This window comes from Physeter macrocephalus, chromosome 19 (genome assembly GCF_002837175.3).
Source record: "Physeter macrocephalus isolate SW-GA chromosome 19, ASM283717v5, whole genome shotgun sequence".
Lineage (NCBI taxonomy): Eukaryota > Metazoa > Chordata > Mammalia > Artiodactyla > Physeteridae > Physeter > Physeter macrocephalus.
This window is the reverse complement of record NC_041232.1, coordinates 17,817,540-17,845,020: the sequence shown is the minus strand read 5'-3', so window position 1 is coordinate 17,845,020 and position 27,481 is coordinate 17,817,540. Positions and strand designations below refer to the sequence as shown.

The 27,481-nt window shown below is 42.4% G+C and overlaps 1 protein-coding gene and 2 long non-coding RNA genes across 5 annotated transcripts in view; 2 read left to right on the top strand and 1 right to left on the bottom strand.

Moving 5' to 3' along the window:
* The window catches only part of ATP2A2 (ATPase sarcoplasmic/endoplasmic reticulum Ca2+ transporting 2), a 67,359-nt gene extending 51,098 nt beyond the window's left edge, over positions 1–16,261 (top strand). For 2 of the 3 annotated variants that reach the window (XM_007104217.4, XM_028479971.2), the window contains 9 exons: positions 5,230–5,352; positions 5,452–5,670; positions 6,359–6,694; positions 7,785–8,005; positions 8,456–8,658; positions 10,074–10,159; positions 10,445–10,578; positions 11,190–11,307; positions 11,392–15,067. In XM_007104217.4, the coding sequence (XP_007104279.1) occupies positions 5,230–5,352; positions 5,452–5,670; positions 6,359–6,694; positions 7,785–8,005; positions 8,456–8,658; positions 10,074–10,159; positions 10,445–10,578; positions 11,190–11,307; positions 11,392–11,661 (1,710 nt within the window). In that variant the 3' untranslated portion in view covers positions 11,662–15,067. Of the gene's footprint in view, positions 1–5,229; positions 5,353–5,451; positions 5,671–6,358; positions 6,695–7,784; positions 8,006–8,455; positions 8,659–10,073; positions 10,160–10,444; positions 10,579–11,189; positions 11,308–11,391; positions 15,068–15,462 lie in introns of those variants that run through there. The other variant, XM_028479970.2, reaches the window with a different exon arrangement.
* Positions 53–27,481, bottom strand: LOC114484347 (uncharacterized). Its single transcript, XR_008615926.1, has 4 exons — positions 25,369–27,481; positions 17,571–19,020; positions 16,869–16,939; positions 53–2,722 (listed from the first exon to the last, which is right to left on the bottom strand). It is a non-coding gene; the product is annotated as an uncharacterized lncRNA (long non-coding RNA).
* Positions 19,014–24,397, top strand: LOC129391573 (uncharacterized). The gene is made up of 2 exons (XR_008615927.1): positions 19,014–19,443; positions 22,107–24,397. It is a non-coding gene; the product is annotated as an uncharacterized lncRNA (long non-coding RNA).

Here is a 27,481-nt window from a genome sequence, read left to right as displayed (position 1 = left end):
AAAGTAATCAATGGATAATTTCCACATGCAGCCTCTGTGCCCATAAGGTCTGCCGTCTCCCCTGGTGCTGTGAAATGGACTCTTCTTGCTCCCAGCAAAACCCAGCTGCTCCTTGTCTAGTAAGCCCCAACATCTTTCCTGCTTATCAGTCTCCCATCTCTACTGGATCTTCATTAGAGAAAAAATAGTATGTTTTTTATCTAAAAACTTTCTTTTGCCTTAAGCACCCTGCTTCTTTTCCTTCACAGTAAAATTTCTTGTATTGTTTCATTCTTCCCATTTTCTTGAATCCACTCCAGTCAAGCTTTTGCCTCCTTCTAGTCTATCAAAACCTCTTGTCCAAGTTACCCATGACCTTGTGCTAAATGGTCCAATCGTTTATGCATGTGTACTACTAACACATTTAAAGTACATGAAGCAAGGACTTCCCTGGTGGCGCAGTGGTTAAGAATCCGCCTGCCAGTGCAGGGGACATGAGTTCGAGCCCTGGCCCAGGAAGATCCCACATGCCGCGGAGCAACTAAGCCCATGTGCCACAACTACTGAGCCTGCACTCTAGAGCCCATGAGCCACAACTGCTGAAGCCCATGTGCCTAAAGCCCTTGCTCCGCAACAAGAGAAGCCACTGCAGTGAGAAGCTCATGCACCGCAATGAAGAGCTCGCCACAACTAGAGAAAGCACAGCAACAGAGACCCAACACAGCCAAAGATAAGATAAATAAATAAAATTTTTAAAAAGTACATGAAGCAAAAGTGGACAGAAATAAAAGGGAAAGTAGATGAATTCACAATGAGAGTTGGAGATTTTAACACAGCTATCTCAAAAATTGACAGAACAAGCAGTTGAAAAATCAGGATATGGAACAACACTGTAAATATACTCAATCCAACCCTTATTTCTGTTGTGCTATTTCTTTTCAAAAATTTATTTTTTTTTTTAATCAATTTTTGGCTGTGTGGGGGCTATTCTTTGTTGTGGTGCACGGGCTTCTCATTGAGGTGGCTTCACTTGTTGCGGAGCACGGGCTCTAGGCACGCGGGCTCAGTAGTTGTGGCCTACGGGCTTAGTTGCTCCATGGCATGTGGAATCTTCCCAGACCAGGGCTCAAACCAGTGTTCCCTGCTTTAGCAGGTGGATTCTTAACCACTGCGCCACCAGGGAAGTCCCTATTGTGCTACTTCTAATATGCTTTTCAAATGCATAAGGAACATTCACTAGAATAGACCATATTGCTGGTCCATGAAGCAAGACTCAACAAATTACAAAGGATTGAAATACAGCCGGTTGCTGACCGTGAAAGAATTAAACTAGAAATTGGTAACAAAAAGATAAATAAGCTTCCATCTGAAGAAAGTAGAAACCAGCATATTAAATACAAGTAGAAGGGAAATAGCAAAGACAAGATATCAAGTCCTTTCAGTAACACAGCTTTCTAAGCTGACACAAAAATGGAATAATCCTGTGTCTGTTATAGTAATTGAATCTATAATTAAAAATCTACCCCACAAAAATTCCAGTTCTGTATAACGGTAGAGAAATACCAGTTTGGGGGAGTTCCCTGGCAGTCCAGTGGTTAGGACTTGGTGCTTTCACTGCAAGCTGTGCAGCACGGCCACAAAAAAAACAAAGGGCAGAAAATGAAACCCTTACCAACTCATTTGATGAGGCCAGCATAACCGTGATACCAAAACCTGACATGGATGCGACAAGAAAAGGAAGTTACAAGCTAGTATTCTTCATAATTCATCAATAGAAGTAGAGATTCTCAGCACAACATTAGCAGATTGAGTCTAGTAATATATCAAAACTTTGATGTGTTATATTTGAGCAGAATTACCACAACTACAAGGCTAGCTTGACATTCAAAGCTCTGAGGTGGCAGTGTTGCAGGGTGCAGGCGTGTCTGCCCTAGACACTAGACAAATCTGTGGCTCCTCAGCTGCCTTCCCCCTGCCTGTCAGAGCACCAGAGCCTGGGTTTCTTGGGCTGAACAAAGTGGCAGGCAGGATGGACCAGTCTGTTGAGGAGACCCAGGTGCTGGAGGCTGACCAGATGGCCAGTGTCTGCCAGCCTCTGTTTCAGGTGGTTTTACTCAGGTCCAGCTGTACCAAGTGTGTGAGGACACAGAATCCACTGACAGTTTACTGCAGGACAGATTCAGCCTTTGTCCTAGACAGAGTGGTGAGTGGTTGCTTAGATGAGAAGCAGCGTAAGCAGTGTGCAAACAAGATGTTACAACACACGAAGGTCAGAGTAACACGCAGCGGCACATACAAGTGGAACGAGAGGAAGAGAAGAAGCATGGCGCCAAGAAGCGAGCTAAGGAAGCTCAGAAATGGGAAGTGCAGAAGCTGGAAGAGACGGGTGGAGGGGACTGTGATGCCGAGCAGGAGCAGAAGGTACCTAAGAAGGAAGCAGGTCCAGCCCCACAGTCTCCGTCTGGGCCACCCCCACAGACAGCCACCCTGCAAACATGCCTGCCCCTCTGCGCCAGGGTGAACATCCTCTTCGTGCAGTGCAGGGTGGTGTAGCCAGGAGATCTGCGGTGGGTCCTCCAGACCTATTCCCAGTACCTGCTGCCTCCCAGCCTTGGAGCTTAGATCTCTTTGGAATTGGGTTCTGCTACACATCATCTCTTCCTGCCTGGCATCTCCAGACGGCTGCCAGTTAGTGCTTGAGGTTCCTCTTGGCAGCACGTCTTTGATTTGTCGTCAGGGTTTCCTGGTAGATAGAATACGGAGAAATGGGAAGTTAAAAATATAGCCTTTCCTAGTTATACAAAAGCAAGGCTCATTTCTACTAAGTGGTCAGCTGTCACTACTCTTCCTTTCTTTCATCCTTCCCTGGATATCCAGGGCAGATCAGGAGGCAGTGTGTCTTGGAGTAGGGTGGCACCACACGGCACGGGCAGCCTAAGGTGAGTGACAATATGAGGCAGAACTGGACTTCCGCTGTGGCACTCTGTTCCCTTTACATTGTTCTGCCTCCTTTATACTATCCCGAGAAATCAAAACTCACACCGGCATAGAGGATGTCTCAGCTGAAGTATAGTCGCCCTATCTGTGCTTCACAACTAACAGTCTCACTGCCATGAGGGTCTTGGGCAGCTCCTATGGCATCCTGCTCCGATTTACATGGTTTTCATGAAACAGACATCCAGGCCCTTTGTTTCTGTTATAGGGAATTCACCCCAATTGTCATTAAGCAGGGGGCCAATCCTTGCAAAGCCACATTGTCTGACAGCTCTGTTATTAGTTGGTGTGACTAAACCCTTCAGAAGCAACCTGAAGATTCAGGTTCACAGAGACTGAGATTTAGAATTGTATGATTCTAGACCTGTAACTGCTCAACGAAGGGAAACAAGTAGTAGCATATGGAACTTAAAAAAAGTGGTACGTTAATTGTAACGACCACTGCAAATAAGGGCAGGAGTGTCCGTTCTGTAAGAGTCTGCGGTCCAAGTGTTCTCTTGCTCTGTGTCCTCCTTTGCCTCATTTTTTGCTGCAGCAGCTGAGTGAAGGGGTCAGAAATGACTGTCGTGGTGCTCACTCACTGAAAATTCCCAGAAGTGAACTTTTGCCCACTCCTCCCGCCCCCGAAAGCAAGAACCTTTCATAGTACCGAGGTGAATAGAGCAGGACCAGCTTTTTAAGGCCTAGTGGCCCATTTGGATAGGACTGTTGATCTTCCTTCACAGCCCTGATACTGGAAGCAATGGCTTTGTTCTTCTCTCCCCCTAGGATGTATCTGGCGCCGAGGTCCGCACCTTACTCAGAATCACTACTCATTCTTTCAGTCTTCCTAGAGTCATTGGTACAAAAGCTTAATGGAAACTAAATACATAAGTAATATATCAGTTAAATAATGTAGAATTCATAGTGATTGTCTTTTTGTTGCTTGGGGCAACTCTTGCTGAGAGGATGGCTTCAGCCCACTTGTAATTGCCTACATTGGATGCTGAGGTTCTTTGGGATTTCTACAGTTACTATTAAATATTTGAATTAGGGAGAAATCAATGTAATTCACCACATAATTGAGTAAAGGCAAAAAACCGTAAGACCATTTAAATAGATGTAGAAAAGTCATCTGATAAAATTTAATCTCAGTTCATGATAAAAACTCAACAAACTTATCTTCAAGTTGATGGTGTATTTACACAAAATTAACATCATATCTAATGGCAAAAGAAGAATTTCTACTTTCAACATTTCTATTCAGTGTTGTACTGGCAGTCCTAGTTCATGCAGTAAGGCAAGAAAAATCAAAGATATAAAAATTGGGAAGGATGAAGTATGTTTATTTTGTAGGTAACATGATTGTATACATAGACAGTCCAAATCTGAATCTGAAGGTTAATTCTCAGTCTTCGTTTTACCTGAGCTGTCAGTTTATCCTGTCAGTCTCTCCCTCCTTGAAAGTCCTTCACTTCACTAGTTCTCCTCCCTCCCCCACCCCCTGTCCCCTGCCATCTCCTTGGCTGCATCTTCCACATCCCATCAGAGGTGAAGAGGTTCCAGGGCCCAGTCCTCGGCCTTTTGTGTCTTCAGTTACTCCCTTGAACTCTTCTCACCTCATGACTTTAAATACTGTCCATGTGCTGACATCTAATATAGTACCCACTAGCTATATAAAGCTATTTAGAATATTTAAGTGGTGTTCCTTGCCCCTGCTTCAGCTAATACTTAACTGCCAGAGCCCGAAACCCTCCATTGTCTTCCTGTTTCACCTGTTAAAAAAGCCAGATGCCTTACATTGACTTTTAAGATCCTACAACCTGCTTCTGCCACCCCTGCCATTAACCTCTCACTTCTTTTTTGCAAACTCTGTTCCAGCCATGTTGGCCTGGAGGCCCCTTGAACGTGCCAGGTCACGTCAGCCTGCATGTCTGTTCTCTCTGCCACACTCACACATCTTTCACATTTTTACTCAAATACTGCCTTCTCAATACTTTATGTATACTTTATGTAAACGTGCAATCCTACATAATTTTCTCTCTTCCCTGATTATTTTTAAATATTCTTCTCCGTAGCACTTATAATCTACTTTCACATTCTAGTGTGTCTTTCCCAAACTAGAGGGTAAGTTTTATGAGGGTGAGAACTTGGTTTGTGTGTTGCTGTATCCCCATTGCCTTTCACATAATAGGTACTTAGTGAATGTTTGTGTAACAAATCAAAAATGCACAGAAATTGCCATCCAATAATATTCCATATATGTTCTCTTTATAGGTCATTAAACAGTTGATGAAAAAAGAATTTACTCTAGAGTTTTCGCGCGATAGAAAATCGATGTCGGTTTACTGTACACCAAACAAACCAAGCCGGACGTCGATGAGCAAAATGTTTGTGAAGGCAAGTGCAGCAGATTGCAGTTGAGATGTTCTTACCGGGATTGGAATCCTGGGTGAGCTAATAAATAAAATTGTTGATCTAAATTTGTAACATTTCCAGGGTGCCCCCGAAGGTGTCATTGACAGGTGTACCCACATTCGAGTTGGAAGTACTAAAGTCCCCATGACTCCTGGAGTCAAACAGAAGATCATGTCTGTCATTCGGGAATGGGGCAGTGGCAGCGACACACTGCGATGCCTGGCTCTGGCCACTCACGACAACCCACTGAGAAGAGAAGAAATGAACCTGGAGGACTCTGCCAACTTTATTAAATATGAGGTTAGCTAATGAAAAGCTTCTTTGCCCACATCCTGCACATTCATTGTGTTCAGACAGCACTCCTTCAATAAAAGGTCAAATGAGTCTTGCCTTTGCCGAGAAAAGGGTGCGGTTATTTGTTTTTCTGCAGGCCAAATGTATTACCTTTATAATTTAGATTGCTGCCTCAAACATGCACAGTTAACAACTTAACACAGGCCTGTTACTTTCAAAGTAGAATCATCAAGGCTAAAAACCTATTTTGCAGCTCTCATGTAAATTAAGATATTTTTAAAATTGAGGCTATTTTTAAAACACTCGTTAGTTACTGAAGGTCAAATTGTCCAAGTGGAGAGATTCCGTCTACTTTTCTGCTCACGGAATACTTTCACATCAGGTATGTGACTTCCTGAAGCCTTGAACAGGGAACAAATTTGGGTACTGTGGGCCACTAATTGGCCACTATCAAAATGTTTTTATTCCTCGGTATATTTTTTTCCTCATTTCAGAATATTATGAAAGCTAAAGAATTTGGTAACAAGAATGTAGTGATTTTTGTTTCTGATTTATTGGAATTAGTATTGCTCTTCATTGGATTTATATCAATGGTGTGAATTCTGTCATAAGAAAATGCAGAAACCTTTGCTGTCCACACTAGGGGAAAAACCAGAATTTCCTGCTTTGACATAAGGTGATTCTTTAACTCTAGACCAATCTGACTTTTGTTGGCTGTGTGGGCATGCTGGACCCTCCGAGAATTGAAGTGGCCTCCTCTGTGAAGCTGTGCCGGCAGGCAGGCATCCGGGTCATCATGATCACGGGTGACAACAAGGGCACCGCTGTGGCCATCTGCCGGCGCATTGGCATCTTCAGGCAGGACGAGGATGTGACGTCAAAGGCCTTCACGGGTCGGGAGTTTGATGAGCTCAGTCCTCCAGCCCAAAGAGAAGCCTGCTTGAATGCCCGCTGTTTCGCTCGAGTTGAACCTTCCCACAAGTCTAAAATTGTAGAATTTCTTCAGTCTTTTGATGAGATTACAGCCATGGTGAGTGTCTTTAGACATGTACAGGTAACAGACTGCACAGACACAGCAGATTCTAATTCTGACCATTAAATTTTTAGTAATAGCTCCCATGTTTGGAACTTCTTTATTTTTGTCATGATCTGGGGCTGTTTCTCAAGGATTCTATTGACCAGTAGTTGGCATGCTGTATGTTGCATGCATGGAAGATTCTGGAGAAGTTTAAGACCTGGAAGTCTGAATCAGTCACGGGAAATATTTGGTGATATCTTTTTTTATCTTTGTTGTGGTTAAAATATAGTTTGTATCTCACGTTTCTAAAAGCTGATTCAGGACATAATCCACACACTGTCACCCAGTTTTGGATAGCCTTACCTGAGATGAGATGTACTGGTGATGTGTTCTCTTAAGAGCTACCTGTTGATGAAGCATTTCCCATATTCTTCCTTGCATCTGATTTTTTCACGGAGACATGTTAACATTGTGTCATATTTGTTTTCTGCTGCTTATCTGTGAAACTTCACACTCTTAAAAACAACTTAATTTTGTTGCTTGAAACCAGTTATTATAGTTGTCTTCCTCCCTTCCTCTTTCCTCCCCCCTCCCTTCTCTCTCCCAGAGGAAAGCACCATTCTGAATTCAGTACTGGGTGTTTAGTAAAAGTATAGAAAACATACATGGGAATGATAGTTTTGTATCTGTAGACAATATTTAAATGTTTTTGCCCTTTTTTGGTCTTTCTATATATTATATATTATAGTTTACATATTTTTGAAGTCTGCCTTTACTTGAGATTTATCCATGTGGATACAACTATTTTGTTTTGACTGCCATATTGTGTTTTGTTTGGTAAAAATAATACAGATAATTTGAAGTCCCCTTTGTCCCCCTTCCATCTGAAGTGTCACCTATTAGCTCGTTTGGCAATTTTACATTTCCCAGGTAAAATGTGTTTTATGACACCAACCTACAAAAACGAAAACTCTCCCAGAGAATTCTGTTGTCCAGAGGCCCAACAGCTCCATTCATTCCCTGGCTTGAGGATGGCTGAGCATTTGTTGGCAGCATGTTAGGTGGCAGGTGTAAACCAGTGGTGGGTTTCTAACCCTTTCAGACTGGAGACGGTGTGAATGATGCTCCTGCTCTGAAGAAATCTGAAATCGGCATTGCCATGGGCTCTGGCACCGCGGTGGCTAAAACCGCCTCTGAGATGGTCCTGGCTGATGACAACTTCTCCACCATCGTGGCTGCCGTGGAGGAGGGACGGGCGATATACAACAACATGAAGCAGTTTATCCGCTACCTCATCTCATCCAATGTCGGGGAAGTTGTTTGGTGGGTCCCTATGACAGGTCACATGTATGTTCCTTGACTTGTGATGACCAGTTTTCCAGATTTGCTCTTCATGTGGCAGCAGCTTTGCTCTTAGTGCAGCGGGAGAGAGGGAGGGCTGGGCAAGACGAAGGAGGCCCTTGTGAACGTAGAGGTACTTCCTCTGGCCCTCAGGAGGGCTGTCTACGGCTGCTCCAGTGTGCAAAGGATGCACTTTAACATAGAAATGAATTAAAATTAACTATATAAGGTAACATAAAATTCTTGGTCTTGTAGAAGTTAACTTAATTTGGAATTGGATATAATAAATGTTTTATGATTGCCCAGGGAAAAAGTTAAAACAGTCATTGCTGTCCACTGATTTTTATGGAGGAAGATGGGGTGGTGATGTTATTTTAAATAGTGGCCAAAAATAATTTGGGGTCTTTTTCTTCTTTCCTTGGATGGAAACAGTATTTTCCTAACAGCAGCCCTTGGATTTCCTGAGGCTTTAATTCCTGTCCAGCTGCTCTGGGTCAATCTGGTGACAGATGGCCTGCCTGCCACTGCACTGGGGTTCAATCCTCCTGATCTGGACATTATGAACAGACCACCCCGGAACCCAAAGGAACCACTGATCAGTGGGTGGCTCTTTTTCCGTTACCTGGCTATTGGCTGTGAGTACAGTTTTTATATTACTGATTTTTAAATGAATGTTTGAGTCCAAATTTTGTAAATGCATCCCTTAAAAGCACATTTTTTCTATTTCCATATTAGGGTAGCAAAATATGGAGACTGCCCTCTTGCAGTTTAATGAGCTGTGTATACCCAGTTTACAGTAAAGTTAGTCCCTTACTTTAGCATCCTCGTTCTTCCTTGGGCCTTTGTGAATGAGGCTCTCACATTTAATCTATGGGCAAAGGAAATACAGGGACAACTGAGGCCTTAAATCACCAAGATGTAAATCGAAGTCCCCCTTTCCCTGAGTGAGAGACGGCATCTGTGCATTCATCAGCAGTGGTTGGTTCTTCCACATGTGTCATCTTTGTAGACCTCGTCCTGACCCAGGATGCTGCTTCTCTCTTCCTCATTTCATAGGTTAGGAAAGTGAGGCCCAGAGAGGTTAAAGGACTTCCTTAAGGTCCTGCAGGAAACTGTTTTGTTTTAATATGTTCACGTGATTTAACACTCAAAAAGCACACAGTGGCATAAAGCAGGAAGGCCCTCAACCAGTTGGTTCCCCTCCGGCACGCCTTCTTGGGATACTCTAGCAAATGGATCCATCTTAGGTGTTTATTTTCGCAAGCAGTGGCATGCTGTACACACCTGTATGCTGAACCTTGTCTTTTTGTATTTCTCCCTGTTTTCTGGGTAGTTTTACATCAGTACCAGTATAGCTGCCTCATTGCTGTGCACCACCTGCCTACTGCTCTGTTGGAATTGCTGGGTTAGAGGGTGTGCACTTGGACCTTTCAGTGGATACTACTGCATTGGGACAGTCTCTTATTCTCAAGTGCCTGTGTTCTATTCAGAAGTAATTGTTGGGGTGGGGGAGGGGATGGTCCCAGAATTGGCTTCAAGCACTGCCATGTGCTCAGCGTTCTGCACTAACTGCTCTAATGGCCTTTCCATATAAAGGTTCTGCCAGGCCTTTGATGGAGCAAATAAATTCGTGTATAACTGGTAGCATGAGTTTGCCAAAAAGTCATGACGGGTGTGATCTGGTGCTCCAGCACAGCATGGCCTTCTTTACACGGAGGACACATGCCTGCAGCCTTAACATACTGGCCGCTGTTTAGAGAGGGCACGGCTAGTGTAAAGGTCCTACCAATTCTGGTAGGTGCTTTTCCTCACAAATTCTGGAGGAAAAGTTGCCTGGTTCTTCTGTACCACAGATACCCTTGTCATTGCGGAAACCGTCAGCCTAGCTGCTTTATCTGATGCAAGTGAGCAGGTGCTAGTGGCAGCACAGGCTCATTGACATACCATATCTTTGATCTCTGTCCTAGGGGTTGGCCCTCGAGGTAGCACCTGCAGTAACGCTGCCGGCCGTAAACCCCATGTGTGTTAGTGTCATGGTGTTTGTTCCCAGGTTATGTTGGCGCTGCTACCGTGGGTGCTGCTGCGTGGTGGTTCATTGCTGCCGAGGGTGGTCCGAGAGTGTCCTTCTACCAGCTGGTATGTAGCCACCTTTGTTTCTGTACCTTAGATGCAAAGTGTCGTTCAGTTTTCACAAACAAAGTTGTCCTTGAGCTTTCTATGGTTTGGATGTCAGTCAAATAATCTTAATACTCTGATAACAATAAGCAGTTGCATCTAAGGTTATTCTGAAGGACCAGGGCTTCTCTGGGAAATGCGGTGAGATTTTGTGTGGGTCTGTGTTCTGGGCTTGGTGTGGAATTGGTGTGTGGACTTTGGAAATGTCCTTGGCTGATCAGGAACTTGACTGGGCTTTTGTTGCAGAGCCATTTCCTACAGTGTAAAGAGGACAACCCGGACTTTGAAGGAGTGGATTGTACAGTCTTTGAATCCCCATACCCAATGACAATGGCGCTCTCTGTTCTAGTAACCATAGAGATGTGCAACGCCCTCAACAGGTCAGTGAGTCTTCTCAGCATGCTGGGACGAGAGCCTGACAGCCGGGGCGCTGGGGGATTGTGTTGTGTGTGTGTCATGGTTGATTGAGAAGCACAGGAAAGCTCCGCCCTCCCCAAAAGGAAGAACAAGCAGCACCGGTTTTAAGAGCTTAAGTCATCATCACCTCCAGGAAGTAGTGGGAGTGCTTAGCCACATGTTCTTCAGCAGCCAGCAGAGGCCAAAAATAGGGACTTCTGCACCCCTGTGTGCCAGTGCCCACAGGGAAGGAGCTCTGGCCCTCTAGCATTGAGACAAACAGTATCACCTAATTAAGCCGGTGACAAAAATGGAAATTTTCAAAATAGCCTAAAGTGTCAAGGGCAATTGAGAGCAGGTTTGAACACACTGAAATGGGATCGCTGTGCTGAAGCCTAGATCTAAATTGGAAGTCTGTCCCACATCTGGACACTCTTCCTTAACTTTATAGAATTAGGTCAGTAGGTAATAGGCAGTGCCACGTTAGCCGTCGCCTTATTGAAGTGTGGTTCTGAGCAGTCTCTGTCGGTGATGGCATATGCCTTTGCCCTTTCAGCAGGCACATTTCACCCACCTACCTCTCCTTGTTCTGCAGCTTGTCGGAAAACCAGTCCCTGCTGAGGATGCCCCCTTGGGAGAACATTTGGCTCGTGGGCTCCATCTGCCTATCCATGTCACTCCATTTCTTAATCCTCTACGTGGAACCCTTGCCAGTAAGCAGTGGGGGGAGCCTGGGCTGGGGCCTGGCTGCCTGTCCAGCAAGTCAGGGAGCTTGATGAGGTTTCTCTGTGTTTCAGCTTATCTTCCAGATCACACCACTGAATTTGACCCAGTGGCTGATGGTGCTGAAAATCTCCTTGCCTGTGATTCTAATGGATGAGACCCTCAAGTTTGTGGCCCGCAACTACCTAGAACCTGGTAAAGAGTGTGTGCAGCCTGCCACCAAATCCTGCTCGTTCTCAGCATGCACCGATGGGATCTCCTGGCCCTTTGTGCTGCTCATAATGCCCCTGGTGATCTGGGTCTATAGCACAGACACTAACTTTAGTGATATGTTCTGGTCTTGACTGACAGTTTTGCATAAAGGTGATGTTTAACTTAATCAATTTTTTTATTGTTTAAAGCAACTGTCTATTTCTGCTGAATTTTCACATGAACATACTGGCTGGTGAAGGAGGTTTCATACTCTAGATTTTGTTTTGCTTTTTCTGACTCCAGTGGGGCAAGATTTTCCTTTTTTATACACATAAAGTGTCCATTGACATGTACAGAGAACTAACACTATTTTATGCAAATATTTTTTTGTAGATGAAAAAGCATGTACAGTGTTCTGTTTAATACTCATCCTTGTATAAAAAAAATAGTTGAGCCAGCAGACATTGTCAGCAAATTAATTGGCAGCAGATTTTAGGAAATGAATGTGTGTGGTTTTTTTCTAAAACTAAATAGCATGTATTGTGTCTTTTGCATGATCATCTGGATTTAATCTGAGATCACAGTCTAATTTTTATTCATAAGCCAATTTTTCTGCACTGAGCAGAGTACTGCTACCTCAGTCAGTATTTTTTTTTGGTTTGCCCCCCCCCCCCAACCCCTTCACCCCTTGGCCCTTTGTTCACCTCCACCCCACCTCCACCCCCACCCCGCTCGGCTGCTTCTCCTGTAGGGTTTTGATGGTTCTGTTTACATCAGTCTTAACAAGAGGTATGCTTGTTCTCGCTTGTGCAGAAAACATTGTTCCAGATTCAATCGACTGGGTTCATGTCCCCTCACATAGTTTTTAAGGTTATTTATTTAAATGTCTAATGTATTTTATTGTAACAGACATTGTTTTGCCAACATTGCCTATTTCAGTGGCACTTCACAATCTAGTTTAAAAAGAAAAATAAAACATTTTAAATGGACAGAGAAAAATAACTGTCTTGTTTTAACTTAAGTGGCTTAGTTTGAACTAACAGCTGTCCAACTTTCTCTTCTTAGTTTTACTTTTAGTTTTACTGTGCTTGAGGGGAAGAAGGATCCTGTTCTGCTGCATAGGTAGTTGTAGGAATTTTATTTTTAGTGTATAGGCACTAATTGTTATCTGTGATACATTTTTATGCAAGTTTCTGCTGGCCTGTTTTAGCCTGGTGTAGAGGACATAAGGGCAAGTGTGTGTGTGTGTATGTGTGTGTATGTGTTTTGTAAAATCTGTAAATAGCACATGACCAAATGAACATATTGTATAGAACTATTTTTATTTGAATGTGGCACTAACCACCGCCGTTACTATGATAAATGTTTGCGCATGTTCGAGATCAGTCTTAACCAAGTGTGTAAGTCATTAACAGTCCTAACTGTGGTGTTTTCCTCCAATGCCTTCCAACATCCATCAACTAACGTGAGTATTCCCTGAAATTTGGATGCTTTAGCCTAAAGGTGACTGCCACTAAATGAACTGGCTATATGACACTAATGAGTAAGCCCCTTATATGTCAGGCACCCTGGGAGCAGCGGGCATACGATTTTACGTGGCACCTATGCATCTGTGGGCTGGGGTAGCTGTTCTCGATGCCACCCACTGCCTAGGACAGCAGCACAGCCACATGTCAGTGGGGGAGGGCCTGGGGGAAGAGAAGATAGTTCTGCTTTGGTCAGACTGACAGGTGCCTTCACAAATGCCAGGATGAGGATTCACAAAAATCTTGTCATGGTTCCTTTGATCTTTGTTAGCTGCAAGGACTTGTCCCAGAATCTTGCTACCTGGTTCATTAAAAAGCAAAAAGCGAGTGAAAGCAAGTAACTGAACCAATGAACTCATGCATCCTTTGTTGCATGACTTTTTTCTTTTTATGGCTGCGCTGCGCGGCTTGTGGGATCTTAGTTCCCTGACCAGGGACTGAACTCGGGCCCCGGCAGTGAGAGCACTGAGGCCTAGCCACTGGGCTGCCAGGGAATTCCCTGGTTCATTTTAAATAGGCCACCTTTTTCCACCTTCTGGGCCATACTCTTTGCGGCTGAGATTTAACTGTGCTTTAATGTACCCCTGGAGAGAAAAGATACTGACCATAGTTCTGCTCAGCTAGCAAACGACCAGCCCCATCATTCGCCAGGGTGAAGGAGGGCCTAGGCAGCAGCTCGTATTCAGGGTGGTAGCTCCCTCCACGTGAAGCCCCAAGAGTTCTTGTGGGTACTCGAAGGTACTTGGGCCCTGGATACAGGGCCAGCCAGAAGACATGATGTGTAAATGCTGAGAAAGGTTAACAGGTATCAAGCAGGACAAGGTGCTGCGAAGTTAAGAGGTCTCCGTGTAAGGGGGTAGAAAGGGCACATGGAGGCGGATTCTTAATTTAGAGTCCTGGCCTGGCTCGTGGAGGCCTCTCAGAGGAGGAGGAAGCTGGTTTGCTTGGCAGAGAACATAGGGGATACATTTTGCCAATTTTAGCGTTATGGGGTGTAGAAACAGGTTGAGCAGATCAAATGCAAGGAGTGTGTCTCGGCTGCAAACCAAACCAGGATGTCTGAGCTTGTTGGGTGGGGTGCCATTCAGTGGTCAACTTTTCCTGACTCAGTTCCTTGATTATTATTGGCCCTTACAAAGTAAGTTGAATGGTATGGAAGGCTGTTACCTTGTGCTTTCTCAGCTTCAGGCCTGTCCAGCCCACAGAGGTGGTTTAGGCACCCATTTCCCTCAACTCAGACAGCTGGGAGTGGGAAAGACCCAGTGGTGCAGAGTCCTTTTGTCTGCTGTTTCAGGCTTCGCCGCCAAAAAACGTCTGCATTGGCACCTCCTCCGTAGTTAGTGCTGCTGTGGGCACATCCCTGGCCTCTGTCCTATAGGGAGCAGCAGGTACCCAGCCCCATCCTCACCAAGTACCCGCAGGAAGGCACTGTTGGCCTCTCTGCTTCTGCCACCATCAGGAGCTGGATAGGACGGCACCATCCTCAGACCCATCATGTTACATGCTCTCAGGCAGCTCTTGCCTGAAACTTGCTCCAGGTTCTTTCTCAACCGGCAAGTGGGCTGAAGGCCCATCCCATCAGTGTTCTGCTTTTGTTTTTGCCCCCCCATGCCCAGGCTGACCTCTTTAGTAGAACTTTACCCTTTGCCCAGGAGATGGCAGTCTTGCACGTTTCCTAGGTGGGGTACTGTGCCAGCAGCTCATTCTGCATCTGCACGGTGCAGGTGACACGTTGGGTAGGGAGAGCTGCAGGAGCTCAAAGACAAGCAGGGCAACTGCCACCTTCCCTCACAAGCAGCAGCTGCCACATTACCTTCAAACTGGGGCCTCGGGCCCCTGAATGTCTGTGTGGTTGGTGGGCAGACCTCAGGAACATCCAAAACCACAAGCGTTATTAGCTCAGTGTCTGCCAAGCCTGTTGTGTCTGCAGTGCGGATGCACCAAATTGTGTCAAAACCACCACCCTGCACATGAGGGTAATCTGCGGCCTTTTTTCTTGAAAGGGAACAGTGATAAGCAGTTCCCCTTCTAGGACTGGGTGCAGCCCAGAGGCTGGCCCCCGGGGAAGGAAGGAAGAGGGGCTTTGCGCTGATTACCATGCTGCTCACTCTGCTTCGCCTTCCTTACCCTCTGCACTGCTAACCGAGGACTTCTTCTCAACTTTTGTTATACCTGAAGCGATTAAGTGTCTGCCTGGTGGGATTCTCTGTAGCCAGGTGACATGAGGGGCCTGTGTTGCTGAGCCAGTGCTTCTGGATGCTACCCTGTGTGGGCAACCCCTCAGGGACAGTTCATCAGAAATGCTAGTCTTAATCTTAAGAGATCAAACCGAATATTCCTTTTCATCTGTCACTATTAATCTTAAGTTTTTCTAACATTTCCTCCCCATATTTCATAAAGCTGATTTCCTCTCTCTTTCCTTTTCAGCAATACTGGAGTAACCGCTTCCTAAACCATTTTGCAGAAATTTAAGGGTGTTCAGTTGCGTGCATGTGCGTTTTTTTAGCAACACATCTACCAGCCCTCTGCATGATTGATGTTGGGGGAAAAAGGAAATTAGAAAAAACTCCCCAACTCATTGTGTGTTATGTGGAGGAAACGTGTATTACCAGTGGGGTTTTTAGCTTTTAAATCAAAATAATTACAAATGTACAGTTTAGCTTAATGAATCAGAAAGCCTCTCCAGAGAAATTTGGTTTCTTTGCTGCAAGAAGAATGAGGTTCTGAAACCTTATCCAAGAACTTAGAAGCCATCAGCCAAGTCTCCATATTTCTCTGTGCAAAATGTCACACCTTAAATAAATGTACAATATTCAGTTGTAATGCATGCCTTCAGTTGTAAGTAGCCAGTTTTCTCTATGGTGTCATTGAAACATGCTACTTTTTAATTGGCCCTGTACAGTTTGCTTATTTATAAATTTATTGAAAACACTACAGGTGTTGAATGGTTAAAAATGTAGGCTTCCAGTTCATAACTTCGGTTATTTTTTGAGTGTGCAGCTATTTTGCACTGTATTAAATGTAACTTATTTAATGAAATCAGAAGCAGTAGACAGATGTTGGTGCAATACGAATATTGTGATGCATTTATATCAATAAAATGCTAAACGTCAATTTATCACAACGCATGTTTGACTTAGACTGTAAATAGAAAGCAGTTTGTTCTGTGCTGGTAACAGGCATTGCACAGACATGGTTTCAGGTAAATAAATCTATTCTACGATAAGTTCACAGTGTGGTGTCGACTGTTCTCCTGCAGGAGGGGTGGGTGATGTGCACTGAGGGCCTCCAGCCCTGCGCCCTGAGCAGTTGTGCCCTTAGGTAGATAAAAGGGACAGAAAGTTCCTGTTGACTTTTTCTGCATAGGAGAGCAGAGTGCTGGAAGGTCTGGTTGTGTGACATGAGATCCATAAAATATTCCTGCCCTGGTTCCACTGTCTCCCCTCAAGTATGAGAAAAAGAGTGTGTCATGAGTGGGGTTTTCAGAGATAATTAACATGATTTAAAAGTTGTCAGCAGCTCGGAGACTACAGTGATGGAGAGATACTTGTAATACTACTCAGATGCAAAATGTAAAATTTTACATTCCCACTGTTAATAGATACAGAAAAGAGCTGAGTAAACCAACTATACTCCAATTTTAAAAAAAGAGAAAGGAGCCCCCCCCCCCAAAAAAAAGGAACTGAAATCTATATACATGGGAAAAATATTTGATAAATTTTAACATCCATTCTGTAAAGGGAAAAAAAAAAACTTTTGAGTACCCATAATTTTTTTTTGACATAATGAAAAATAAGCCAGAAGTATTGAATTCCAGAATTAATTACACTCACCGTCCACTATTGCCCACAACTTAGCACTGTTCTGGAGAGTCACTATAGTCAGACAAGAGAAGGGAAAATGCCTAGGAGTGAACAGCAAGGAGCAATGGTCATACTGGATCAATGAGAACACCTTATTTTTAGGGAAGTTTAATAATTCAGGGGGAATTAATATCTTAGTATGAATGATACACACGTCATACGTTGTTAATAATATATGAAAATACCAACAAATGTTTTAATCAGACTGATTCTAATAAAAATGAAGAAAATGCAAGAGTAGCAAGGAAGGGTACAAACCTCAGATATAAAACCTATAGTCATTAAATGTATTATCTGAGAAAGGTGGCATTTTAGCTTAGTAGGTAAAAGTTGGCTTATCCATTATGTCACTGGTTATTCTGGAAAAAAAAATATGGCTGTATCCCTCACACCCAATTGACTGCAAATGGATCAGAAGATTTGAAAAATGAAGTTATACCCCAAAAGAAAAATGGCTAAATGATATAAACAAAATTTGTAAATATAAGATGTTCAATCTCACTAGCAAATTCACAATGAGATACCATTTCATGCCCATCAATTGACAAAAAAACAGGTCTTCTAATACCAAGGATGTGGACAATGGGCCATCCTTAACATTGTAGAGCAATTGGGTATCATCATCTGGTACATTTACAGATGCTCTTAACATACAACCTGGCAGATCCTTACCTTAGGGAATTCCTCACAAGTGCTGGAAGAGCCATACCAGGATGTTTGCAAAAGAAAAGCACCAACCTAAATGACCAACAACAGGAAAATGGGTAAATATATTTAAGGCATGTTGAGATCACTCTGTATCAGTGAAAATGAATAAACAAACCAGGCATCAGATAAACCTCCCTGCACAGTGCCACCAAGTGCAGTGCATATCAAGTTTACAATATGCAAAATAAAACCATATCATAGTCTTTTTTTTTTTTTTTTTTTTTTCTTGGCTGCACTGCACAGCATGCAGGATCTAGTTCCCTGACCAGGGGTCCAACCTGTGGTGTGCCCCCTGCAGTGGAAGTGCAGAGTCTTAACCACTGCACAGCCAGGGAACTCCATGACCATATCATACTCTTTAACCTGGCCCTAGGGCCAGTGCCTGTCTGCGCTAAGGCATGTGCACTAGCTTCCTTGATGAGAAAGTCCAGCTCACAGCTAAACAGCCATGTGGTGGATTCACAGTGCAAGCTCCTCACCTCTGTGGACTAGGAGCAAACATAAGTAACAAGTTCGCAGACACCAGCCACAGGGATAGGAAGTGAGTAGGTGGATAGTGGTTAGTTCAAGAGGGAGGGAGAGCAGAGTTTCACTTCTGTAAGTAATGCTTGGGTACCATGTATGTAGGGGTTCATTATGCCTTTTGCAAATCTGTTTTTTTTTTTTTTTTTAAGCATAAAAGTACCAGGAGAAAACATGGAAGCTGAGAAGACTTTCTAAGCATGACACAAAATCCCAGGAGAGTGATAAACTGACTACATAGAAATGTAAAATTTTTGGAATAGCATACACCTCTCTGGAGTTAGTAAAATAGATATGCATATAACAAAGAGCATATTCTCTAAACATACTAACAAAGATAAAAGTTTAATCTCTCCTTTGCAGCTGGCATTAGGAAACAGCTCATGCTGATGGTGAAAATATAAATTGGCCCAATCTCTAGAGGGCAATCTGACAATATCTATGACATTTTTAAACATCCATACCCTTTGATCAAGCACTTCACTTTGGTGAAATCCCCCCACGTTTACAAAGCCAAACATAAAATCCTGCTGCACTATTGTTAGCAAAAGATTGGAAATAACCTGTATGCCCATCAATAAACAAGCTAGCTGTTAAATAAAACTAAGAACATTCTTACCATGGAGTATTATGCAGCCTTCAGAAAACCCAAGGTTATATCTATGAGCCAGCAAGGAACGACGTCCAATACACATTTTCTGCCCAGTGAAATATTCAAGTGCAGGTCCATCCATGTTGTCATAAAGGGCAAAATTTCATCATGGCTGAGTAATGTTCCATTGCTATGTTCCACATCTTTATCCATTCATCTACTGATGGGCACTTGGGTTGCTTCCATGTCTTGGCTATTGTAAATAATGCTGCAGTGAACATTGGGGTGCATGTGTCTTTTCTAAAATACACAGGAGTGGAATTACTAGGTCACGAGGTAGCTCTATTTTTTTTTTTTTTTGAGGAACCTCCATACTGTCTAGTGGCTGTGCCAATTTACTTTCCCACCAGCAGTGCATGAGGGCTCCCTTTTCTCCACACCCTCCCCAACACTTGTGATTTGTTGTCTTTTTTTTTTTTTTTTTTTTTTTTTTGCGGTACCCCGGCCTGTCACTGTTGTGGCCTCTCCCGTTGCAGAGCACAGGCTCCGGACGCAAAGGCTCAGCGGCCATGGCTCACGGGCCCAGCTGCTCCACAGCATATGGGATCTTCCCGGACCGGGGCACGAACCCGTGTCGCCTGCATCAGCAGGCGGACTCCCAACTACTGCGCCACCAGGGAAGCCCCTGTTGTCATTTTGATGAGTCATTCTGACAGGTGTGAGGTAATACAGCTAACTGTGGTTCTGGTTTGCATTTCCCCGACTGTGATGTTGAGCATCTTTTTATGTACCTGTTGGCCATCTGTATGTCTTTGGAAAACTGTATTCAGATCATATACCCATTTTTTAATCAGGTTTTTTGATGCTGAGTTGTATATTTTGGATATTAACCCCTTGTCATATGTATCATTTGCAAATATCTTCTCCCATTTAGTAGGTGGCCTTTTCATTTTGCTGATAGTTTCCTTTGCTGTGCAAAAGCTTTTTAGTTTGATGTAGTCACATTTGTTTGTTTTTGCTTTGTTTCCCTTGCTTGAGACAGATCCGAAAAAATATTATTAAGACCAATGTCAAAGAGCATACTGCCTACATCTTCTCCTAGAAGTTTTATGGTTTCAGGTCTTACATTTGTCTTTAATCCATTTTTACTTTATTTTTGTGCATGGTGTGAGAGTAGTCCAGTTTGACTCTTTTGCATGTAGCTGTCCAGTTTTCCCAAAACTATTTACTGAAGAGACTGTCTTTTCCACATTGTGTATTCTTGCCTTCTTTGTCATAATTAATTGCACATATAATCGTGGGCTCATTTGGGCTCTCTATTCTTTTCCATTGATCTATATGTCTGTTTTTTTGTGCTAGTACCATGCTATTTTGATGACTGTAGCTTTGTAGTATAGTTTGAAATCAGGGAACATATCTTCAGCTTTGTTCTTCTTTCTCAAGATTGTTTTGGCTACTTAGGGTCTTTTGTGTTTCCATACAAATTTTAGAGTTATTTGCTCTAGATGTGTGAAAAATGCCACTGGTATTTTGATAGGGATTGCACTGAATCTGTAGATTGCCTGGGATAGTATGGTCATTTTAACAGTATTCTTCCAGTCCATTAGTATGAGATATCTTTCTTCCATTTCTGTCTTCAGCTTCTTTCATGAGTGTCTTATCGTTTTCAGAGTACAGGCCTTTTACCTCTTAGATTTATTCCTAGGTATTTTACTCTTTCTGACGTGATTATAAATGGGATTGTTTTCTTAATTTCTTTTTCTGATACTTCATTGTTAGTGTATAGAAATTCAACAGGTTTCTGTATATTAATTTTGTATCCTGCAACATTACCAAATTCATTGATGAGCTCTAATAATTTTTTGGTGGCATCTTGTGGATTTTCTGTGTATGGTATCATGTCACCTGTAAACAATAAATTTATTTTTTATTTTTATTTTTGGCTGCATTGGGTCTTTGTTGCTGTGCGCGGGCTTTCTCTGGTTGCAGCGAGCATATGGCCTGTACTATGTTGAAGTATGTTCCTCTATATGTAATTTGTTGAGAGTTTTTATCATAAATGGATGTTGAATCTTGTCAAAAGCTTTTTCTCCATCTATTTATATGATCATCTGGCTTTTATTCTTCCATTTGTTAATGTGGTATATAACACTCATTTGCAGATATTGAACTATCCTTGCATCCCTGAGATAAATCCCACTTGATCATGGCGTATGATCCTTTTTATGTATTGTTGAATTTGGATTGCTAATATTTTCTTGAGGATTTTGCATCTATGTTCAGCAGTGATACTAGCCTCTAATTTTCTTTTTCTGTGATATCTCTGTCTGGTTTTGGTATCAGAGTGATTCTGGCATTGTAGAATGAGTTTGAAAACATTCCTTCCTCTGCAATTTCTTGAAATAGTTGAGAAAGATAGGTGTTAATTCTTCTCTAAATGTACAGAATTCATCTGTGAAGCCACCTGGTCCTACACTTTTGTTTTCGGGAAGTTGTTTTATTGCTGATTGAACTTCATTAATGGTAACTGGTCTGTTTATGTATTTCCTATTTCCTCCTGGTTCAGTCTTGGGAGAGTGTACATTTCTAGGACTTTGTTCATTTCTTCTAGGTTGTCCATTATGTAGTTATTTGCAGTAGTCTCTTATGATCCTTTGTATTTCTGGGGTGTTGGTTGTGACTTTTTCATTTCTTTATTTTTTTAATTTATTTATTTTTGGCTGCATTGGGTCTTCGTTGCTGCGAGCAGGGGCTACTCTTTGTTGCGGTGCATGTGCTTCTCTTGTTGCGGAGCACAGGCTCTAGGCACACGGGCTTCAGTAGTTGTGGCACGAGGGCTCAGTAGTTGTGGTTTGCGGGATCTAGATCACAGGCTCAGCAGTTGTGGTGCACAGGCTTAGTTGCTCCACGGCATGTGGGATCTTCCCAGACCAGGGCTCGAACCCGAGTCCCCTGCATTGGCAGGCAGATTCTTAACCCTTGCGCCACCAGGGAAGCCCTTCATTTCTGATTTTATTGATTTGGGCCCTCTCTCTTTTTCTTGATGAGTCTGGCTAAAGGTTTATCAATTTTGTTTATTTTTTCAAAGAATCAGTTCTTAGTTTTTTTGATCCTTCCTATTGTTTTCTTAGTCTTTTTTTCTGCTCTAATCTTTATGATTTCTTTCTTTCTACTAACTTTGGGCTTTGTTTGTTCTTCTTTTTCTAGTTCTTTTAGACGTAAAGTTAAGTTGTTTGAGATTTTTCATGTTTCCTGAGCTAGGCTTGGATCACTATAAATTTCCCTCTTAGAACTGCTTTTGCTGCATCCCACAGATTTTGAATCGTTCTGTTTTTGCTTTTATTTGTCTTCAAGTATTTTTTAAATTTCTTCTTTGATTTCTTCAGTGATCCACTGCTTGTTTAGTAGCATATTCCCCACAAGGGAAGAGAACAAAAGAAGAAAGGGAGAAAAAATAACTACAAAAACAACGCCCAAAACAATTAACAAAATGGCAATAAGTGGGACTTCCCTGGTGGCACAGTGGTTAAGAATCCACCTGCCAATGCAGGGGACCCAGGTTCGAGCCCTGATCCGGGAAGATCCCACATGCCACAAAGCAACTAAGCCCATGCGCCACAACTACTGAGCCTGTGCTCTAGAGCCTGTGAGCCACAACTACTGAAGCCCACGCACCTAGAGCCTATGCTCTGCAACAAGAGAAGCCACCGCAATGAGAAGCCCGCACGCCACAATGAAGAGTAGCCCCCGCTCACCGCAACTAGAGAAAGCCTGCACACAGCAACGAAGACCTGATGGCTGCATCAGCCTGCATAAATAAATAAATTTATTTTTTTAATGGCAATAAGTACATACCTATCAATAATTACTTTAAATGTAATTGGACTAAATGCTCCAAGACATAGAGTGACTGAATGGATACAAATAGAAGACCCATACATATGCTGCCTTCAAGAGACTCATTTCAGATCAAAAGGCATACTGAAAGTGAGAGGATGGAAAAAGGCATTCTATGCAAAGGGAAATGAAAAGAAAGCTGGAGTAGCAATACTTGTGTCAGACAAAATAGATTTTGAAACAAAGACTTTAACAGGAGGCAAAGGACATTACATTGTGATCAAGGGATCAATCCAAAGAAGACATAACTGTATATATATATTCACCCAACACAGGAGCACCTAAATACATAAAACAAATATTAACAGACATAAAGGGAGAAATTGACAGTAACACAATATTAGTAGGTGACTTTAACACACCACTTAGATCGATGGACATATCATCCAGACAGAAAACACTGGCCTTGAATGACACATTAGAACAAATGGAATATATACATAAAACATCCCATCCAAAAGGAGCAGAATACACATTCTTTTCAAGTACATATGGAACATTCTCCAGGATAGAGTCATAAACTGGGGTTGGTAAATTTAAGAAAATTGAAAATCATAGCAAGCATCTTTTCTGACCACAATGCTGTGATACTAGAAATCAAGTATAAGAAAAAAAACAGAAACAAAAAAACCCCTGCAAACACACGAACATGTAGAGGCTAAATAATATTCTACCGTTTCTTTTAAAAAACAAGAGGAAGTTTTCAGTAATGATGGTTGCTGAGAATAACTGAAAATGCTGTGATACAGATGGCAGATGGTGGTAGCCAGTTTTCTCACTGTTGGAGTAGGAGGTTACAGATAAGCAAGGGAAGACGGCTAGAATGATCCATGTGGCAGTGAATTACAGTTGGAAACACCAGGATAAATGATGTTTAGCTTAATATCGATACAGACAATTCCATATAGAAATATTTCTAGTTATGTGTATACACACATGTATTGCACTGTCAACTGAGTGGGCCAAGAAGCAAGGACACTCCAGTGGCGATGAGCACACTTAGCTCCCAGTTTAGGTTTCTGATGCCATTCTCCAATTAAAGGAATCAAGTCTCCTTGGAGAAATGGCTGATTCTAGGACTGAGGCAGAAAATGTACAAATGCCTGGAGAACACTAGTGCCAGAAAGTAAGGAAGTGCTCAAACACAAAAACAATGATCAAGGAGATGAAGTTATGTCAAAGGGACACAGGAGCCAAGTGAAGAAGCTTTGAATGGCCAAAGCTGGAACAATTAGAGCAATAAAATAAAGTAGTATTGAATTATAATCCAAAGTATAAAATAAATATCCATGAGTTCATATTGATATAAATAAATGGGAGAAAACAGAAATCTTCCTTGTAGAAGAAATCCAAGTAATTTCTATAGGCAATTTGCCATTACAGAGGTGAAGTTCTTTAAGGCTGAGCTTAAATCACATAATGATTTTCTTCCAAAGAGTACATACGGGGACGTCCCTGGTGGTGCAGTGGTTAAAAATCCGCCTGCCAATGCAGGGGATGCACGTTCGATCCCTGGTCCAGGAAGATGCCACCTGCTGCAGAGCTACTAAGCCCATGCACCACAATTACTGAGCCCACATGTTGCAACTACTGAAGCCCAAGCATCTAGAGCCCGTGCTCTGCAACAAGAGAAGCCACCACAATGAGAAGCCTACACATCGCAACGGAGAGCAGCCCCCCGCTCACCGCAACTAGAGAAAGCCTGTGTGTAGCAAAGGCCCAATGCAGCACCCCCCCCCACCCAAAAAAAAGAGTACATATAATGTAGACAGGGGAAAAACTCAGAGTGGAGAAACCTGACAGACCCTACCTCAGCTAAGTGATGTCATCCTGAGAGCATGTAACCTTGATATGAAGTGAAGAGGATGACATTTTACTTGTGGTCTTCCCCCCAAAACACATAACCTCAGTTTCATCAAAGGAAAAACATCTGACAAAATCCCAAGACATTCTGCAAAATCCCTGACCAATGGTCCTTAAAACTGTTGAGGTCATCAAAAACAAGGAAAGTCTGAGAAACTTTCACAGCCTAAGAACACATAATGACTCAATGTAATACAATATCCTAATGGGATCCTGGAATAGAAATAGGAAAAAACTAATGAAATCTGAATAAATTATGGACTTTAGTTAATAATCATGTATAAGTATCATTAAAAATGTACCATATTGTTAAAAAATGTTAATAACGGGAATCTGGGTCTGGGGTATATGAGAACCCTCTGTACTGTCTGCTTCATTTTTCCATAAGTCTAAAAGCATTCTATATGTATATGTGTATATATATATATATATATGTATATATATGTATATGTGTATATATATGTATATATATGTATATGTGTGTATATATGTATATGTATATATATATATGTATATATATGTATATGTGTATATATATGTATATATATGTATATGTGTGTATATATATATATGTGTATATATATATTTATATATATATATATATATATGACTCAGCCATAAAAAAGAATGAAATCTTGCCATTTGCAACAACATGGATGGATACATACCACATCTCCTTTATCCATTCTTCCACTGTAAAGCTGGTTTCATGATTTTGAGTGTGCCCTTTAAAAGCACCCACTGACCTTTGAAGCCAAATGTTTTGGGGACTCGTTTTCCTAGTGTGATGTCCCTGGGAAAGGGAGCCCAATGTGGGGCTCAGACCCCTTTACTCCTTGGGGAGAACCTCTCTAATTGTAATTATCCTCCCATTTGTGGTTCGCCTACCTGGGGGTATAGGTCTTGACTATACTGTGTCTCCACCCTTCCTACTTGTCTCATGGTTCCTTCATTTTATCTTTAGTTGCAGAAGATCTTTTCTGCTAGTCTTCATGTCATTCTCATCAATAGTTGCTGTGTATAAATAGTTGTAGTTTTGGTGTGCCCATGGAAGGAGATGAGCTCAGGGTCTTCTTATTCCACCATCTCGGCCACTCACCAAATTTTTAAAAAATCCTTACAGAAGCATCAAAGAACTATAAGGTGGTCCAGAATTTCCAGGCAAAAATCTAAGAGAAAGAAAGAGAGATCATCAGAATACCCACTAGGAGAGGTCAACTTTTCTCCTAGTGGCATCTACCTATCCAAATAAACTAAGCTGTAAAAGCAAGCAGGGGTTTTGAGGGCTCACAGAGTAAAAAAGGCAAACTCAAATCCAGGGCCCACCAAAAGTGGGAAGTCTCAAAGGACATTAAGCTGTGACCCCTAAAGGGCTAACACCACAGGGTACAAGCAAACCTTCCCCCAAACTCAAAAGAACTGCAGGCAGCATTGCCTTGGTGCTGAGCAGAACCAGGAAAATATCTGCAGCCCAAACTCTATCCTAGTGGTGACCTATGAAACCTCAAGGCATGAATTTAAAGTCACTGACAGTACTCCTAAGCACCAAGCAGAAATAAATGTAAATCCTGTCTGGGGGGAAGGGACCTTCATTTTACGTCATAGGAGAACCACACAATTATTTTTCAAAGCAGCACACAGTAGAAGACAACCAAGTACATAAGAAAACAAGGTACCATGAGTGAGAGCCTACAGAAACACACATTACAGATCCATACAGACTTCACATATGGGAAGTATTAGATATAAAACATTCATACTGGGACTTCCTTGGTGGTCCAGTGGTAAAGAATCCGCCTTCCAATGCAGTGGACGCGGGTTGGATCCCTGGTCAGGGAACTAAGGTCCCACATGCTGTGGGGCAACTAAGCCTGCACGCCGCACTACTAAGCTTCCATGCCTCAACTAAAGAGCCTGCATGCTGCAAACTACAGAGCCCATGGTCTCTGGATCCCGAGCGCCACAACTACAGAGCCCACATGCCCTGGAGCCTGTGCGCCACAACTAGAGAAGAGGATACCCATACACCACAATTAGAGAGAAGCTCGTGCACTGCAACGAAAGATCCCGTGTGCCACAGCTAAGATCTGACGCAGCCAAAAATAAATAAATAAATTAAATCAAAAGAACACATTCATGCTTACTTTGCTTAAAGAAAAACAGCCAAAAATCTGCAGGACACAGGAATTATTAAAAGTGAACATAGGGGGACTTCCCTGGCAGTCCAGTGGTTGAGACTTCACCTTCCAATGCAGGGGGTGCAGGTTTGATCCCTGGTTGGGGAGCTAAGATCCCACATGCCTCACGGCCAAAAAAACAAAACATAAAACAGAAGCAACATTGTAACAAATTCAATAAAGACTTTAAAAAATGGTCCATATAAAAAAAAAAATCTTAAAATAAAAAAGAAGTTAACATAGGGACTTCCCTGGCAGTCCAGTGGTTAAGACTCCATGCTTCCACTGCAGGGGGCACAGGTTTGATCCCTGGTCTGGGAACTAAGATCCCACATGCTGCAGCACAGCCAAAAAAAAAAAAAAAAAAGGAACATAGCAGAGGGAAGTTAAATGGAACCCTAGAAATGAAAAGTACAATAACCAAAACTAAAAACTTAATGGATGGATGGACGTGGTATCAGAGTGGACACTGCAAAATAACAAATGAAGTGGAAGACAGATGAAAAGAAAATACAGCAGAATGCAGCAGAGAACGGGAAAAAAAACTAGAAAATACAGAAGAAAGGTAAAAATACCTGGAAGATAGACTGAGAAAGGTGACAAAGTCAAATATACATTTTATCATAGTTTCAGAAGACCAGAGTATGAGAGAGATATTATTTGAAGAGGAAATGGCTGAGAATTTTCTAGAAGTGATCATCCAGATGCAAGAATCCCAACAAATCACAAAAAGTGTAAATAACAAGAAATCCGGCCCTAGAAATAGTATAGTGAACTGCAGAGAAGCAAAGACAGAGAAAATCTTAAAAGCAACAGAATGCAAA